The 19,037-nt window shown below is 37.2% G+C and overlaps 1 protein-coding gene across 5 annotated transcripts in view; it reads left to right on the plus strand.

Moving 5' to 3' along the window:
- LOC126192013 (unconventional myosin IC) overlaps positions 1–19,037 on the plus strand; it is a 431,394-nt gene that overhangs the window by 386,600 nt on the left and 25,757 nt on the right. For all 5 annotated transcript variants that reach the window (XM_049932574.1, XM_049932572.1, XM_049932575.1 and 2 more), the window contains 6 exons: positions 11,330–11,561; positions 11,850–12,080; positions 12,227–12,386; positions 13,249–13,369; positions 13,475–13,599; positions 17,324–17,536. In XM_049932574.1, the coding sequence (XP_049788531.1) occupies positions 11,330–11,561; positions 11,850–12,080; positions 12,227–12,386; positions 13,249–13,369; positions 13,475–13,599; positions 17,324–17,536 (1,082 nt within the window). The remainder of the gene's footprint in view (positions 1–11,329; positions 11,562–11,849; positions 12,081–12,226; positions 12,387–13,248; positions 13,370–13,474; positions 13,600–17,323; positions 17,537–19,037) is intronic.

Below are 19,037 nucleotides of genomic sequence, written 5' to 3' on the forward strand. Positions count from 1 at the left end.
TTACACTATTGGTGGGTGTATATGATGTGCCAAAGGAAGTGCCACAGAAGCAGAAAGAGGTCCGTTTTTGTGCAAGCCATCTGGAGACCGATGTCCAGACCTGACACATGCCACCAGCCAAGCATCTGTGTGGTGGCAGCTTCTTGCAGTATTTTTCAACATATTCTGACTAACTAAAATAGCAAATGTTTACTGGTGTAAAGTCTTTCCGTAAAAATTTAACGTTACACGTATTCTAAACTTGTGCCCTTTATTGTCTACATTTTGATAATACAGGCAGAAAACAACAAAAATAAATTGTTGTTAATTTTTTCTTCACTGCCTTTTTTTGTTTGGGTAGCCCGTCATCTGTGGTATCACTGTATTAAATAATCATCATCCTAACAGTACATCTGTGAAACTAGCATCATCATTATCACAATATTTGACTGTGTCTTATAAATATATTGTGGTTTCTGAGGTTGTGATTATGGAAGGACTTGAGAATGCAACTGTTTTTTTCTGTATAAATAGCAAATTTTGCTTCTATACTGATATGAGTATGCTACAGTGTCTCTTACTTTCAAATACATCATCTGTCCATCACCACCTCACTGGTTGTGTAGAAATAGCAGCTGACACACTTCCTGTCTTTCCCATAATACCGCACGGTAAGCGTCGACAACATTTCTGCAAGAAACATGTACCACTAGCTTCAGTCTGGACTTTTACCATCTCCTACAGAAGTTTGTGCTGCTGTTGAGTATTTGTCCAATTTTAAAATCAGTTTGATTCTGAATACAAATTAATTCAGGCAAACTGCAGTTTAAACATGGCAGATGTTCCTAAAAAGCCAAAGTACACAGTGTAGATTCCCATAGCTGGCAGCACAACGAAATTAGCTGCCTGCTCAACACACCCTGCCCCGTACTCATCATCATTGTTCTCATTTCTCTGCAAAGCTGATAAAGCTGATGTCACTGTTCCCCCTCCAACACTTGGATAGCAGTGTGCTTGAGTAACCATGGAACACGGATGGCAATATATGGTGGAGGTCATATGTAACAACAACGACGAATACATTAATCAAAGATCGCAGTCGTGGTTCAGTCCAGTTCTTGAACTTTTGCTCGTCCCGAGATTGAGTGACATGTCCCGTGATCTAGTGACGTCTGTTAGTACTATCTCCATAACAAGTCTTTCTGGTGTAATTTATTCTTGCAGTAATAGTTGCAATCAGTTTAATCAGATTTATTTCATTTGTTAGACATTTACTTCTGGATTAATTTTCTTTCTCATTTCAACTGAATATCACCATCTTCCTCTAAAGCTACAAATGTTTTTCCATGGTGGTATAGGACATGAACAGCAACGAAATTTCTCATTTGCAACCCACTTGTTAAATCACTGTTTCTCATAACCAAATAAAATATTGACTTGGGTTCAGACTCAAGTAATGGTTTTTGAAGGACAAGATTTTTGCCTCTGAATCTTATATTTACTTAAAAAGCAGCATAAATGTATGTATGCAGTATCCATGCATATATGAGAACTTTTATTACAAATCTGTTCAAATGCAACAAAAGTTCGTAAGCTTATAGAATTTAATACTATTTCCTTCTGTGGTTCACAAATTTTGCAGTTTTTAAGTCAGATCATTAGATTGTTATAGTGGCTAGTCCATAGTTTCTCAACTATCCCTCGCACTAGATCCACGAGTCAAGTGTCACATGATTGTTTAAGCAAGATTGATACTGTGTTGATCACAGAAAGAGGGGGGGGAGTAACTAGTGTTTGAAAATATAATATGGGAAAAAAATTTACTCACGAAGCAGTGGCAGGAGCAAATAAATATAAAAGATAGGGAAATGTGCAAGCTTTTGGTGCAAGTGGCTCCTTCTTCTGGCAGAATGGCTGAAGAGAAAGTGATGGGGATACAGAAGAAGGATTGGTGAGGTTTAGGAATTGGGAAGAGTTGTGGAAAAGTCACCCAGAAACCAGGGTGAGGGAAAACTTACTGAAGGAGATGAGAAGGAAAGACTGATCATTGGTGCCGGCACTGAATGAGATTTGAAAACTTGAGAATGTAAAGGTAGATGACAGGGTGATAAGCTTGACAGAGATTACTGAACAAACATAGTGCAAAGGTCAAAAGATGGAAAGCTAAGTGCATTATACATGATAGCTAGCTGAGGGGGCACAAAAAAGTAAACATGTCTGAAAATAAAAAGAAAAGGGAGCACAGATGAGAAATACACTCTGAAAGGAAATGCTGATACTATCAAAATTGATGTAAATATATTTCAGGTGGCTGATGAGAGTGTAGCACTAGTTGTAACGCCAGTTCCCACCTGCAAAATTCTGAGAAACTGGCATTGGAGGGAGCATCCAGACAGCATGTGTTGTGAAACGGGAACCAAAGCGTCCTGTAGAACGTGCACTGCAGCAGGATATTGTATGTTACCAGTATATGCCATCTGTCTAAGACCACTGACCCTGCTTGATAACTTTGTGGTAGTCATACCAGTGAAGAAGTCCAAATAGTGTTTATATAAGTGCTGATGTGTGACACATGTTGTTTCATGGGCGGCCCTCCCTTTGAACATATATGTTTTCCCATTTACAGGTTTGGTATTGTTGGTGGTAGGACACTGAATTGGCCAAGTCTTACAAGAGGAACTATCTCAGTGATAGCAACCAAAGGGTAGGGAAATAGGTGCAGAAGGAGCACAGGGTCTGTCCTGGATATTGCGGAGATTGGAGGGTGACGTAAAGCTATCGTTGGTGTGCTGGGCAAAATGTGAGACATTATGGACCTCATTTCAGGGCACAATTTTAGAAAGACATAGCATTGTCAAAGCTGCTAGTTAATACATTCGAGACCAGGATAGTACTGTATGACAAGAGGTGTGCTTCTAAGTTGTTTTTTGTAGGGAACAGCAGTACCATGATTAAATGTGATGGCCCGGAAAATCTGCTTTTGATCTAAGCTGGTGGTGTAATTATATGTGTACAGTGAAGACTGGTGTGAAAGTCAGCATCTGAACAAATACGTTTGCCTTGAATGCCAAGGCTGCATGGGAGCGAATCTTTGACATGGAAAGGATGGCAACCCATTAAAATGTAAGAGGTGTTTGTTTCATTGGTTTAATGTGAACAGAAGTGTGCAGCTGACCCTGAGTAAGGATGAGGTCAACATCAAAGGAAGTGGTGTGGGATTTGGAATAAGGCCATGTGAAATTTAATTTGGAAAATGTATTTAGAGATTTCAGAAATTTCAGCAGGTCAACCTTACGGCCATACGGCAAAGATATCACGAATGTATCTAACCCAAGACACCCACAAAAAGGTTGGCATAGGAAGGAACATTCCTGGTTCCCACGGTTGTACCCTGACCTGTTTGTATGTCTGCCCCTCAAAGGTAACATAGTTGTTTGTAAGTATAAGATTGACTAAGATGAGCAGGAAGGACGTCATAGGTTTGCAATCAGGTGCAACAGGCAGACCATGTACAGGCCAGGTGTGTGTGTGTGTGTGTGTGTGTGTGTGTGTGTGTGTGTGTGTGTGTGTGTGTGTGGGTGGTGGGAGCGGGACAGGCACAGATTTCAGATGACCTGGGATGGTGATCTTTGTATTATAGGTTGCAGGTGTTGATCTACCAAGGCAGAGATACGTCCAGTAAGAGCTTTGAAGTCAGCAGCTGTGGGACAGTCAGCTGATTGGGTTTGTGAAAGGCAGGAGAGCATGATTTGGGTGGGGTAAGAAGTTGTATGGACTGAGGAGTTAGTTATTGTGAGGGACCTGACATGTTAAGGAAGGACTTTAGTGTACCACAGGAATGGGATCTTGGTGGCAGATGGTGCAGATAGAAGTGTCAGAAAGGTGATGTAGACCCTTGCTAACCTACTCCTGTTGGATAAGTATCGCGATGTGCATTCTGTTTTAGTCAAATCTAGAAAATATTAGTTGCTTCTTTGATGTTAGGTAGCATTCTCTGAATATAAATAATCAATTAAGACAATTTGCTAATTGTTGAAATTTCCTCAATCACCAATAAAATTTTGCTGTGTGATTCAATTATATTTTTGATGACTGGCTTTCATTTCTGCAACTATGTAATTTAATATGTTGACACATGCAACCTTGAAATGAAGAATATGACCCATGTCCACTCTATTTAATTTCTGAAAATCAGTTTCCAACTCAAAATCGTTTAACGGTTTATTCCTTTTGATGACTTTGTTTGCAGTTGGAAAAACATTAACTGTTACTGACTTGTAATTCTCTAGTGATTTAACACAGACAGATTCAAAAGATTTTTTGCTTGTTGCAGATAATATTGTCAAAACAGTTTTAGGGGCTGAACTTTCTTGTGTTTAAAGATTTTCTATTGTAGGTATTGTCTGGTCTGTTTTGGTTTCTCCAAAGCGTCGAACTGAAAATTCTGACCACTGTTGTGAAATACTTATTCTTTGTTTACTTCTTTGTGGCCCCAATGTAGCAACTGTCTTCCAACATTTGTGCTCCAATTTCTTGTTTTCTATTACCAACCATTCACTAATCTTCTAGAAATCATCTTTCTGTTACACTGTCCAACTGTCAGAAAGATCACAATCAACATTATTTAGAGAAGTAGGTCCACACATGAGTGTCACATTTTCAGCACACGTGATTTTGTTTCCACTCTTTTTCCACCTTCATCACCTCTGCAAGTTGCATCATCTCACTCAAACAACTTAATCTTTTTATTCATTGGGACGAGAAATACTTCATAGTCTTACAATTCATTTCAACTCCGAAACTCTATAGAATTCCACACATCACCAAAACATCTTCAACAATGAATAGAGAGAACCTCAGTTCACTTGTACACAAATTCCCCAATCACACTGTAGTCAGTGGTGGAGACTTTAATAATCCAACAATTAACTGGGAGAATTTCAGTTTTGTTAGTGATGGGCATGATATGATATCCTGTGGAACATTACTAAATGCCTTCTCTGAAAACTACCTAGAACAGATAATTAGAAACCCCACTTGCGGTGAAAATATATTGGATCCAACAACAACAAATAGACCTGACCCATTTGATGATGTCCACATTAAAAGTGGTATCAGTGACAATGATGTAGTTGTCCCAACAATGAAACCACAGTACAAAGGACAACTAAAACAAACAAAAAGATATATATGTTCAGTAAACTAGACAAAAAATCAGTAATGTCATACCTCAATGAGGAATCTGAAACTTTCAGCTCAGAGCAGGAGCAGGCAGAGGAATTATAGCTCAAGTTTAAAAGAATAGTTGACCATGCACTGGATAGATATGTACCCATTAGAACAGTTCCTGCAACCTTGAAATGATGACTAGAAGAAGGGATTGGTTGGTAGGACGTATTCTGAGGCATCAAGGGATCACCAATTTAGTATTGGAGGGCAGCATGGAGGGTAAAAATCGTAGAGGGGGACCAAGAGATGAATACACTAAACAGATTCAGAAGGATGTAGGTTGCAGTAGGTACTGGGAGATGAAGAAGCTTGCACAGGATAGAGTAGCATGGAGAGCTGCATCAAACCGATCCTCTGGACTGAAGACAACAACAACAACAACAACAACAACAACAACAGAACAGTTCATAAGGGTAGGAACCTCCATGGTATATGGTCACTGTAAAAAAACAGAGATTACTGCATAATAGGTGTAAAACAAAGTGTAGGGCTACAGATAGAGAGATACTTAATTAGATGTGTTTGGCTGTCAAGAGAGCAACGCGTAATGCCTTCAGTGATTACTGTAGCAGAATATTGTCAAATGATATATCACAAAACCCAAAGAAATTATGGTTGTACGTAAAGGCTGTTAGTAGCTCTAAAGTTAATATCCCGCCCCGAGCGAATGAGACAATTTCTAAATTCAGCATAGCACAGAAAAAGCTGAAATGCTTAACTCCATTTCAAATGTTCCTTTACGAAGTAAAACCCAGAAGAATTGCCCCAATTTAATCCTCATACTACTAAAAAGGTGAATAAAATAAGTATTAGTGTCAGTGGTGTTGTGAAACGGCTGAAATTGTTAAAACTGAGCAAAGCTACAAGGTGTGATGGAATCTCTGTCAGATTCTGTACTGAATTTGCACTGAGTTAGCCCCCGTTCTAACTATAATCTGTCGAAGATTCTTCAAACAAAAAACTGTGCCCTGTTTATGGAAAAATGCAGAGGTCATGCCCGTCTACAAAAATAGTTGTAGAAGTGATCTACAAAACTACTGTCTGATATACTTGAGAGGGATTTCTTGTGAATCTTACAAAATATTCTGAGCTCAGTTACAATGATGTACCTTGAACAGAATGACCACCTCAAACAAGCATGGGTTCTGAAAAAACTGATCATGTGGAACCTAACTTACACTTTTCTCATATGACATTCTGGAAGCTTTGCATCAAGGCAGACAGGTAGATGCAATATTTCTTGGTTTCCAAAAATCATTTGACTCAGCACCACACCTATGCTTATTGCCAAAAGTACAATCATATGGGTATCAAGTGAGATTTGTAACTGAATTGAGGACTTTTTAGTAGAAGCATTGCAGTACCCACATCATGCGACACCTCATTTTAACAAAAATTAACCCTTATGCAGAGATGGTAGTAGACCTTTTGAGTTGGCCATCATGCCAACGTTTTGAAAACACAGAGATGGACTGCCATGACACCTAAAAGGTATATCAATGTACAATTTACAAATGTCCATCGTATAAACGAAATCTAATATCATTGCTTTCTTTTGCTAATGATGTCATTAATGTTTGATTTTTCTGTTTTTTAATCTAAATAAAATGTTGCTTTTTTTTCATCAGGGAATTCGAAAAGTTTAAGAGGATGCATCCCTGACCATACCCCCAAAAGCTCAGCTATATTTACAAACTATGTGGACAAGTTACTTACACCAAAACAAGAAAAACCATTCATATAAACATATATGTGAAAATCCTCCATTTTTGAGTCATTAATGAAATGTTGCAATTTAGATGTTTGGAGCTCATCAACATACAAACTCATAATAAATGCTGAACATGTCCTCCTTTTGCTTCTAAACACATATGCACTTGTCAATTCATGTACTGTTGCACTCTTTCAAATACTCCCTGTCGGTTTTGATTGGCCTTTCGGGCTGCCATGATACTTTGATGAAGAGTTTCTGCATACAGGTGGTCTGCTCCCTAGACCAATTGTATATGGTACCCCAAGAGATAATAACCCAAATGACTGACATCAGGGAAACATGCAAACCATGAGTTGGGTCCTTCTCTAGCTGTCCATCTGTCATGGGAGATACCAGCCATTGCAACTTGAACACTGAGGAGGAAATGTGCTAGAGCTCCACATGTTTCTTCTTATTTGCAGGATTACATTGTCAAGCAAAATCCCTGTAGACAGCACCTGTAAGGTTACTGGAAGAATGCATGATCCTATAGACAGCCTCCTGCAGTTCCAGCCCACAAATTGATCTTTAACTGATGTTGTTGTCTAGCCTGTACTGTAGCATGAAGATTGCAATCGGCCCATATGTATTGACTGTGGAAACTTTTTATTCAGTCTCTTCCAAAGCATGAAGACAGGCAAATGATGAATGTCAAAAAATTTTTCCCTGTCAACGTATTGCCATACAGGATAAAAAGAGTCTTAACGGTTGAATTGATAAGTAAAGTTGTTGGGTTATACTTGGAAAGCTGTTAAATGTAACTTTTATTAATAACTCAGAAACAGTGGAAATACTTGTTTGTTTACATGACCTTTTTTATGTTTTAGTCTGAGGAATATGTCCCCAAAGATTGTAAAAAGTTCCCAGAATGAGATTTTGAAACTGCCTGGGCATATAATATACAGGGTGTTAAGGGTATTGGTACAGATACTGTGATAATAGTTACCTTAATATGTACCTACTTAAGTATGTTAGTTGCTTTTTCTCTGTATCTAGTCTTCCCACAAACATGCCTCATAATTTACTACCTAATGTTTTCTGCTCGGTCGTAACATGTTACCATCCTGAAGGTCTGTTGGTGGAGTTCCAGTTTACCAGGTATATATTGTCTGAACTCTGTAGTCGAGATAATAAAATTAAATTTATATGGACAATAGCTATAAGAGAAACCATGAAATCAGTTAATGAAGATGAGACCTTATTATTAAAGATCACAGTCAAATACTAAGCTATAGCAGTCAGGTAGCACTTTCTTGAAGTATCTTAAAAGATTAGCATGTACAGTTCAAGGGATAAATGTGTATAAGAAGCAATGCATCATAAATACCGATAAACTGCAATTATTTCCTGCTCTGACAAAAAAAAAAAAAAGATGTAATTAACTCCCTCAAAACCAAATTCTCTCATCTAGTCAGTAATACCTCAGGTAAAGTACTAAATATCCTGTTCTCCAAGTATACACAATGTTTTCAGTCACATATGCAACACATCATTATCACCTGAGATACAGGCAGACTGAAATAAGCAATTGTCAGGCCCATTTACAAGAAAGGTCATAAAACACACATTAAGAATCTTACAACTTACATCATTCTCAAGCTACTGGAAAAAATTATGTATGCAAGAACCATAAGACACCGCTCTCAAAATGGGATTTACTCCATGGCTCTTGTATTTAGGCACTTCCTGCACCATGGAAAAAATTACTCCCGGACAACCAGTGGTTGTAATACCATTTTTACTGGTCCCTTTCTCGCCGGCTCTACCACTGCTCCATAGCATGTAAGAAAGGAAAACACAGACAGTTTCCCTTTCCCACTACATTTATCCTTATTCAATTTACTCACAAGTATCTCTTCTTGACGGCTCTCCAGTGGTATGTTGGAATGTTTCCAAATATCCTGAAACACTACACAACACTGCAAGAGGGTAGTGGAGCTTGTTCCCCCTGACTGTTCCTTTGCCTTCAGGCAGTTTGAGTTCTTATTCACACTCAAGGCTCACTGCCACATTATAGTGTCCATGCACTACAACTCATCACTGAGGAAACCAGTGGTGGCTGTTGCACAGAAGCATGGTGTCAGCTCTAGAGTGTCTTGTTGACAGCTCTCTCAACAGTTGTGCCTACTGACAACATCCTCACAGTACATATACTACTTTATGAAATTTGTTGTGAACAATGAATCACAGTCTGAAAAACTTTTTCACACAATATGGAATGGCTGTGAGAGACTGTAGTATTCCATAATAATAGAAGTAATTATTTGATTCTCATACTGCATAGGGATTTTGTGCTGAGAAATATATTTTGATAAATGTCATGATCAGAAAAATGCGAGTGTTTCCTTGCAACTGTCTATCAATATCCATTTCAGATAAAATTAACTGAAACTTAATAGTACTCTATGGGGAAAGAAATACTTTACAGATAATGGATTAGGAACAAACTTAAATCAGCCATTCAGCTCAGCTGATCTGTATGGAACTCTACATAACACAGAACAAACTGTCTTGGCTTAATGTGGAGGGGTATTACATTAGGAGGATCTTACATGAATGAACACTCTAGAAATATGTGAGAAACATAAAAGAAAATGAAAAGAAACTAACAAAGAGGGGCAGAAGTGAATTAGAAAGATCTGCAGAAAAGCAGCGATTGTAGACCAGCATATTCTGTGGCAAAATGACCAGGCAGAAACCAAAAGAGGTAGAGATGTTCATCTGATATAGCGAGTTGATAGGAGGAATATCTAAGCAAAAAAGAACAACTTGACACTAGTAGCCTGACTTTCCAAAGATGAGAGATTGGACTGCTGTGACAACCGAAGCTAGGAATGCTGTGGTGTTATTATATGATGTATATACATTGAGGATTGAGAAAAATTTCTTGCAGTCTGTATACCTCACTTTAATTAAAAAACTATGAGGATTATTCCGAAGCTAACTTCTCTTACTTTTTGTGTTGACTTTGAGTGTCTGAGCTGATTCTGTTAATTTAGTGTAGAACTGACTGTTTAATGTTCACAATAATGTTTTGTTGGATTTGTTGGTCAATGGGTGACCAGCAGGCTAACATACCAGACTTGCACATGATACCAGTGTATATATAAAACAAAGGCATGTCATTGAATTCCTCACTGCTGAACAAACTGCATCAGTTGAAATTCATCAGCATTTGCTGAAGGTGTATGGAGGCAATACAGTAGATATAATAAAGTGAGATGGCAGGTCCTGCAATTTGAAGGTGATAAAAGCCTTTGCATGACAAGCCACAACACCAGTTGATTGTACTTAGTTGTCTACTCCCATAATGAACAGTATTCTGATCAACTCACCTGTAATGATTAGCGGATTGTAACCAAGGAATGGTGTACAAAGCTGATTGTTGGCTATACTGCCATAGACAAAATGTTATGCAACCTTTGTTATCAAAAAGTTTATGTGAATGGGTCCCACAGATACAAAAGTGCAAAAAACCATTGCTGGGAAATTTGTCTAGACCTACTACATCAATATGAGGCTGAAAAGAGTGACAGTTTTCTGGGAACCATCATTATCAGAAATGAGATGAAGCGTCATCTATTGTAGAAGACAGTATGACAGTGTGGTACATATTTGCAAATTTTATGTGATGTTCCTACCTCCTTCTAAGATTGTGAGGTATTAGTTTCTGAAATGTACGAGTAATTAAAATTGTTTTGTATTCAAATATGACTGAGTGAATGCACTGAGAGCATGTGAGATTTTAAAATTGTGTCTGGTTATTGGCTAAATGTTACATTCTCAGCATCTATGACAAAACTGTTTTAATAAGAGCTCTGATAACAATGATGTTGAACATCCTAATTATAATCTCAATATTTTGTCAAGTTTATTTCGGCAGTCCATATTTGCACAATTGCATTTGCTTGCCAGTTCACAGTGAGTTGCATTTTTATCTGTTATGCTTGCTTCATTCAGTGTAATCCCTTAAGTAAATACAGACCTTTATAAACAGATAATCCTTAAACAGCAGCCTACAGTTACTTAAAATATCTATTCACAAGGTAGTTTCAGTGTAAATAAAGACTTGAGAATATGTGTGAGAATGGTTCCTGGAAAAGTGATTACTCCAAATTAAACATTCTCTGCTCTGCAAATATACCAAACTTTGTGATGAAGTTGTTAGTTAACATAAAATCCCATTGTTTAGAATGTATTACCTAGCACAGTGAACAACTTTTAAAAGCTAACATAGACACTGTTTTTTCCTTTGAAGTACACATTGGAGACATTTCTTCCAGAATTACAAACACAACAGATAATACTTGTGTGTGTATCTTAATGAAAGTGTTGCTACAATATTCTATATAAATTCTTCTTCAACAGGTATATTTAATGAAAAAGTTGTTCTGCATCAAGTGAAATACTTGGGGCTCATGGAAAATCTTAGGGTACGCAGAGCAGGATTTGCTTTCCGACGGGTTTATGAGTTGTTCTTGCAGCGTTACAAAAGTTTGTGTCCGGAAACATGGCCATTTTATAAAGGGAGTGCCAAAGATGGTGTGCAGACACTAGTGAATTATTTGGGCTATGGAAAAGATGACTACAGAATGGGCAGGTCAGTATCCATTTCAGTTTTATGAGTGAATGAAATTCTGTTACTGTCCTGATATAAGAAATCACAGAATTACATTTTTAAGAATTTTGTAGTTTATTTAATAACCAGTATTTTATTACTTACAATCTGTATTGTAATTACCAGCAAATTTAATTGATACATCAACAACATAGGAAAAGATAGTATGCTATTTACCATAAAGAAGATACACTAATTTGCAGTGCACATCTAAAAGATACTTACACAAATATATTGGCATTTAATTTTCTTCCTATTTGAAATTCACAGGACGAAACTTTTCATTCGGTTTCCCAAAACTCTCTTTGAAACAGAGGATGCCTTTCAAGAAAGGAAAAATTATGTTGCTACCATCATTCAGAAAGTGTGGAAAGGTATTCTTCAGCGAAGGAAATACATTGAAATGAGGAATTCTGCTATTATTATACAGAAATACATTCGTAGACGTTTGGCACAGAATGAAGCACAGAGGAGAAGAAAAGGAGCAGAAGCAATAAGAAGGTAAAATTTTATGCTTCAGTAGCAGTATCACATTTATCTTTATCATTCTGATTCCAATAAGGAATAAATATGCTTCTGTCCTCTCATTCAATTTTTAACAAATCTAGCAATATGCTGACAGTTCAAGAAATTGCTGTGCATTACAGGTTCATCAAAGGCTTTATTACTCGCCATGGTCCAGTTAACGAAGTGAACAAGGGATTTATCCAGGTGGCGAAAGTTCAGTACTTGAACAGATTGGCCAAAAGTTTGCCTAAAAGTGTGCTGGATAAATCATGGCCACCTTGCCCTCAGTCATGCACAGAGGTAAATTACCTACATAATTTTTAATACTATAATTTGAAGCACTAATTGTAACACTATTTAAATATTTCTTAAAGAATTAGCGAGTAACTAATAATATCATGTATATCATCAGTTAGTTAAGTGTTCCATATTAACTGCAAGGAAAAGTTAGGTTGTAACAAATTAGGTTGTAAGTACATCACATATAGCATAATTTACATAACCAGTGGAAGCTCACATATTTTATGCAGACAACATATGCATGTATATGCAATATGATATGAGAACATGAGAATTTTCCTCAGTTGTGAAAATGTGACAGTTGTGATGTTAAAATATTTTTGGTTGAAACTAATGTCTGTCCTACTGGCTGTGTTGTATGTGGCATATATTCCCTACGAATACCTTAACTGATTCATAAAAGGATAACATCATTATAGTTTTGCTGTGCAAGATGGCACAGTGGTAAACATGGACTCATGTTTGGAAAAATAGTGATTCAGATCTATTTCTAGCCATCCAGATTTAGGTTGTCTGTTGTTTCCCTAAATCACTTAAGACAAATGTTGGAATGATTCTTGTGAAAGAGACACAGCAGATTTACTTCCATATTCTTCCTCAGTCCAAGTATGCTTCCTCAGTGTTCAATGATCTAGTTGTCAAGGTGTCATACTCTTAATTCCCCTCCCAGCATTCTGGTTCTGTTGTGATTGTGGGAATTATGTTATCCTAAGGAAATTAAAATTTTGTCAAAAAAGTAGTTCAGATAAACATGCTGCTTTTTTGCATGTGTGTTCCATGCATACAGGGAGGTGGAGGGGTGATGCACAGAGAGTAATTATCAATAATTATTGGAAATATTCACTATTGTGCAATACTTCAGGCTTCCAGGTACTTACATCAGCTGCATGAACGATGGCTGGCACGAAAGTATCGACTGTCTCTAACACCTGAAGCAAAGAAGCAGTTCGAGCTCAAAATATTGGCAGAATCATTGTTTAAAGGTATTAGTATAATTATTATTTTTAATGAGATCTGTGTAAACTGTGTCTCATATTATCCTGTTTAATTGTGGTCTTCCATTATTTTTTTTTTTTATTATTTTACAGATAAAAAGAAATCGTACCCAAACAGTATAGCTTCAAAATTTGTTGAAGAGAGATTGAAACCTGAGCACAAGACTTTGGTTCCAAGCTTTGTTTCTTCTCATTTGCAAAATGGAGATAAGGTGTTGGTGAGTAATTGGTCAATATCTGAACAACTAAAATTTATTAAATACTAGCTGCACCCCATGGTATTACCCAAGGCTAAACTGTTCTTCACAAAGAAATGTTAATGCCAAAACCCTTTATCCATGCATTTGTGCCATCGCAAAAGTTTTATCTTGAAGGTATTGAGGCACGAGCCACTTTTGAGAGGGGGGGGGGGGGGGAGAATCACCAAATTTTGAGATGATGGAACAAGCTGACAGAATACATATCACTTGCTACTCAGTCATTTACTTAAAGAAAAAAGTTTTACATTACTGAGTAACGAATTACAAAATGTGCGCGGAAAGAGAGTAAATAATTTCACGACTGTTAGCGACAATACCTATCATGGAAAAGATTGTGGTTGTCCTTGTGAGTATGGAGAGCCAGAAATCTAGTGCAATACATATCTGTGAACAACGTTCAGATACTTTCTGTTCTTTGAGTTATCTAGTGCTTTATGGCTCTCAATACATGTGAGCAGCCAATATACAACACAGTTAAAGTACTTTCAAAGGGAACTGCAAGCATTTTAAGTGGAAAGGAAAGTTTGTAGGGATGAGAGGAATTTGTGGTATCAGTATCACCTTTCCTTTAGCTCTGCTGGTGATCTGCACAATATGCCTTCTCAGCTCCATGATGAATAACCTGGTGCCACTGGAGCAGAATTTTGGTTCATCCACGTTGTGCCATTAGCATGGCAGGTGAACACACCTTCAGCTCCAACTTGTGAGACAGTGCTCCAAAAGCTCTAAAGCGTTTAGAAAATTTACAGACTATGTAGTAGTGTCGTCAGCTAGTGGTCGCGCGCATGCACGTTTGGTGTAATACTGACTTAAAACCAGAAAATGTTAACTGAGATTATTATGGAAAATAATTTATGACAATAGTTCGGACTACTAATGACATTAAAACACTAAGTCACTGAAATTACCTTTCCATAAAAGGTAAAAGACACATAACAAGTGTACTGTACGTAAGAAAGAATAACCAGTAATTGATAGCATCATTTGTTACAGCAGCTAAAAATGTTACTGGCAAATAAACCATAATACCTGAAGTTACAGTTCTATGAGAGGCAAATAACATTATATAGCATAAAGGAACCTTTTCATAAAAAGAGGCCATAAGTTAAGGTTACTGGTAACAGCGCCTGAAATGTGTGGAACTTAGCTAAGAATTAACACTTGTGAATGATCATAAGGACAACTGTCTCATACAGGTTAGCATTTAGATAGATTAAATATGTGATCAGAAATTAATTCATAAGAAAACCAGTAGGCGATATGTCATAGCCAGCTACTGACGTAGGTAGAAGATCATATAAAGTAATGGATTTATCGGACAATAGGTGCGTGCAACACCACAAAACATTATGAAGACATTATATCCAGTGGAGTTACATGCAAACTTTATGAAGCTCTTAAATATTAATATGCCATTTGATGTATAACAAATTGTGAAACAGCATTGAACATAGGTTAATGTATTAAATATGCAGTGTATAATCGGGAAATACCCGAAACTACTAATAGGAACAAAAAGGCTCTATGTCATAGCCAGGTATTGGCATGGGTAATAAGCAGTATACAGAATTAGATTTAATGGGTTAATAAGTAGTACGTATGGATGTACCACACCACAAGTCATTATAAAGGCAGTTATAAAAATTCATGTGTATGCAACCTTTATGAAGCTCAAAATTAGTGATACACTATTTTACGTATATCAGTTATAAAAAAAGGCCTTAAACTTGTAGAAAATAATGATTACATGAAATGTGTATGTGAACATAAAGATAAAGAGGGCATTGGCATGCACGTGCCCACCAGCTGAGCTTGCTGCATTGCTGTCCGCGGTGCCCAGTTATGACTCGTTGCCTGCGGCCCACCTGTCTGGCCTGTTTGTGTGGGCTATCGGCAAAACTTTAGTAGAAGTGATGCAGTCTTATGACTATATACTGTAGTACTAACATTTTAAGTTTGACAAGGCCATTATCTGGCATGTTTTAATTTTATATTGTGACATTCCTGAAGAAGGCTATATTATTATAGCAGACCTCTGTAAAGTTTCTTTGCTTATGAGGCTGAAAGTTTACATAATAACAAACATACATACTAACTTTTGAATTTACAATTTGTGTGGGATTTAATATTAGTGTGCCACTTCATGTTCACAATTTTCTGGAAAGTTGGGGTAGCTCTGGTAGGTCAGGGAAAGTCACAGAATTTTACGAAGGTCAGAGGAATTCAGGGAACACTTTTTAAGAAGTAGGCTGAGTCATGGGGAAGTAAGTGCCTAGAGTGGTTATTCTCTCTCTCTCTCTCTCTCTCTCTCTCTCTCTCTCTCTCTGCAAGCATACTTCATACTTTTCGAAACTGATGAATCTCTGTTTCTAATTAATTTTTTTCATATCTAAGTCTTGAAAATGTCATTAGAGAAAAATGTTTTCAGTGAGCAGTGATTAGGTTCCGAAATTGATTCCCAATTTGTCAGCCTTCCCTTGAAAACTTTTCTTATTCATCTACAAGTGTCCCAAGGAAAAGAGAAAATTATGTAAGTTGAAGGGGGAGAGGAAGAAAGGGAAGAGAAGGGAAGAAACTAATGATACTAGCTGCATTGGGACTTTGTGCGGAATCAGTGGCTATGAGTGAAAATGTGTGCCGGACTAGAACTCAAACCTGGGATCTCCTGCTTACAAGGCAGTGGTATTAACTACAGCACCATATGGACACAGTGTTTTATTGGACTATCTCAGCATGCTCCATGGCTGGCTCACAATCGCACCTGGCATCACATACCTGCAGTCCCTGCCCATGTCATCCATGGTCGCTAATTTTAGATTCCCACCAAAGAAGGATATGGGTTCATTGCCCATCAAGGCGAATCAATTATATGAATGCACCCTTGAATGCATTCATATAAAAGTGAAAATGTTGTTAACCCTAGTAAAGTAGAAATCCAACCATGTAGTCAATTCCAAGCAAGTATGCACATTTCAAACGAATATGAGGCATGTAGTGCATCAGTGTGAAAACTTGATTGACAGTTAGTTGAATTATTTAGTGCCAGGGATGATGTTTTAAAAATCAAAGCAATATGGGCTTTGTTCATTGTAAATAATAACTTTTCACTGAACTCATGTTCGGATGTTGGAGAGACATTCAAACTGATGTTTTCAGACAGGTCTGGTGCTCCAACTTCAAAATGTTTGCAACAAAATGCAAAATATTTTATTAATTATGACCTTTCTCTCAATTTTTCTGATGGCCTGAAAAATAAGCTGTACCAGCGTGATTACCATATCCTAAGTTCTTGATTAGTAATTTAGCAAAATTGGTAGATCGGATTAACGTATTTGAGAAGTGTCTTTATGTCAGGGAAGTAGAGCTCTACTGCTTAAGTTTTACTTGATGATTTCATTGTAAGAATTTGACCATCAGATTCAGAAAAAGTTACGCAAATTTCAGAAAGTTGTGATAACTTATTCCGTGTTTTACCATAGAAATTCACTTCTTATTCAAAAGGAGAAATTTTACAATAATCCAGTTAACAGCTGAATGAGGGTGATATTATTACTGTCTTAGTTTTTATTTAGTATTGTATTAAAGGCTAGGTGTGTGTGTTGCTAATTATTCTGAATTATTGATGCTGCATTTTTTAAGTAAGAGGTTAGATATTTCATTCATTGTAATAATTTTTTTACAGTACTCAATTTCTGTGACAAAGTATGATCGGCATGGTTACAAACCAAGAGAGCGAGCCATGCTAGTAACCAGCAAGTCGTTGTATGTCTTAGATGGAAAGACTTTCAAATTGAAGCATAATCTGCCTCTAAACAGCATCCAAGAAATTGTTGTAACAACAGCATCTGACAACCTGATGTTGTTAAGGATACCACCAGATCTGAAAAAAGACAAGGTATTTGTGTTATCTTTGCATTTTTTGCTTTGCCTACTGATTGATCCCCCCCCCCTCCCCCTCCCCCCTCCCTTTCAAATGATGAAGTATTTTTCATCCATATTATTATGCAAGGCACAGAACTCTCTCACTCATGCATTCACTTATTCACTTAGAGAGAAAAATAGCTGTACTTTGAAAAAGCCAATTCTCCTTTTTCTTGTACAGCTCAGCTGCTGTTTCTTTCGAATACTTTAAACAAAGCAAGATCTGTTTAGTACAAACATTAGAGTTAGGCACAGCTTAAATTCCTGCGACTAAATATTCTTATAAATTGTAGGAGTGGCTAATGAAGTGTTCTTTTCTTTAATATCTGAAGATTTTCAGTATTTTGCCTTATGTATGCCAGTAACTTGTTATAGACATCAGAGTAAAAGAAAACCTGATAGAGATGCGTAATCTATAAGAAAATTATATTTACTTCTAATATTGTGCTTGAGAATTCTATAGCTCATCCCATATTCCTTTTTATTGTTGTTCACAAACATCATTAGGGAGTATATGTATTGACTTATAAGTGATAGAGTCCCTAGGTCCTAGAAGGGGCTTTTGTGAGATGTTCCGTTATCGTTGTTGAACAGTATTCCCCCAGCACACTTATGTAAATACTTTCTTACCTTAGCTGCATTTCCCTAGGAAATTAAACAATAGGAAACTAATGACTGAAAATATGTAAAGTACATAAGCAATTCTTCCACACACAAGTCAGCCCAATGAGAAAGATTTACGTCTATAGGTGCAATGCAGGCAGAACAGAGTCTTTTTAGTTTACTTTTCCGTGTAATGGTGCCACTTCAGTCTAATGCCCATCTCAGTGCCTAGAATGTGTGCCCATTTGTATCTACTTCTGTTTGCCAGACAATAAATAATTGCTGTTCTTCTTATTGCGAAGAAGCTTGCTAAGAAAAATTGGACAAGAATTCGGCTTGATGCAAGACACCATTTTGTAGTTTTGTTTTCACCCAGACATGTTCAGCTCTTTTTGTGCTTTTTTTGCAAAATTGTTTGTTACATTTTAACCTATAAAGAAACTTGTAGCACAAAATATTTACATTTGTAAAATGTGCAATTACAGTCAAATATTTTATATTAGTTTCCATGTAGTATGGAGTTGAGACATGTATCACGGAATTGAGGAATTCTCGATATGTGTAAAGGTTCTAGATTTTTAGCAAAAATGTGGTGGTTTCTTCTCTCTCTCTCTCTCTCTCTCTCTCTCTCTCTCTCTCTCTCTCTCTCTCTCTCCCCCCCCCTCCCTCCCTCCCTCCCTCCCTCCCCCTCCTCCCTCCCCCTCCTCCCTCCCCCCCCCCCTTTTTAATACATTTCTGACTGAGAATCGTTGTACATTGGGCTATTTAGTTTGTTACTTAGAGTTTTTTGGTGTTATTGTGTTGCTTTGTTTGTGCCAAGGTAACATGCTTATTTCTTTTGCTGTTGTTACAAATATATTTTCTAATATTTG

The sequence above is a fragment of the Schistocerca nitens genome, chromosome 1 (assembly GCF_023898315.1).
Source record: "Schistocerca nitens isolate TAMUIC-IGC-003100 chromosome 1, iqSchNite1.1, whole genome shotgun sequence".
Taxonomy (NCBI): Eukaryota; Metazoa; Arthropoda; class Insecta; order Orthoptera; family Acrididae; genus Schistocerca; species Schistocerca nitens.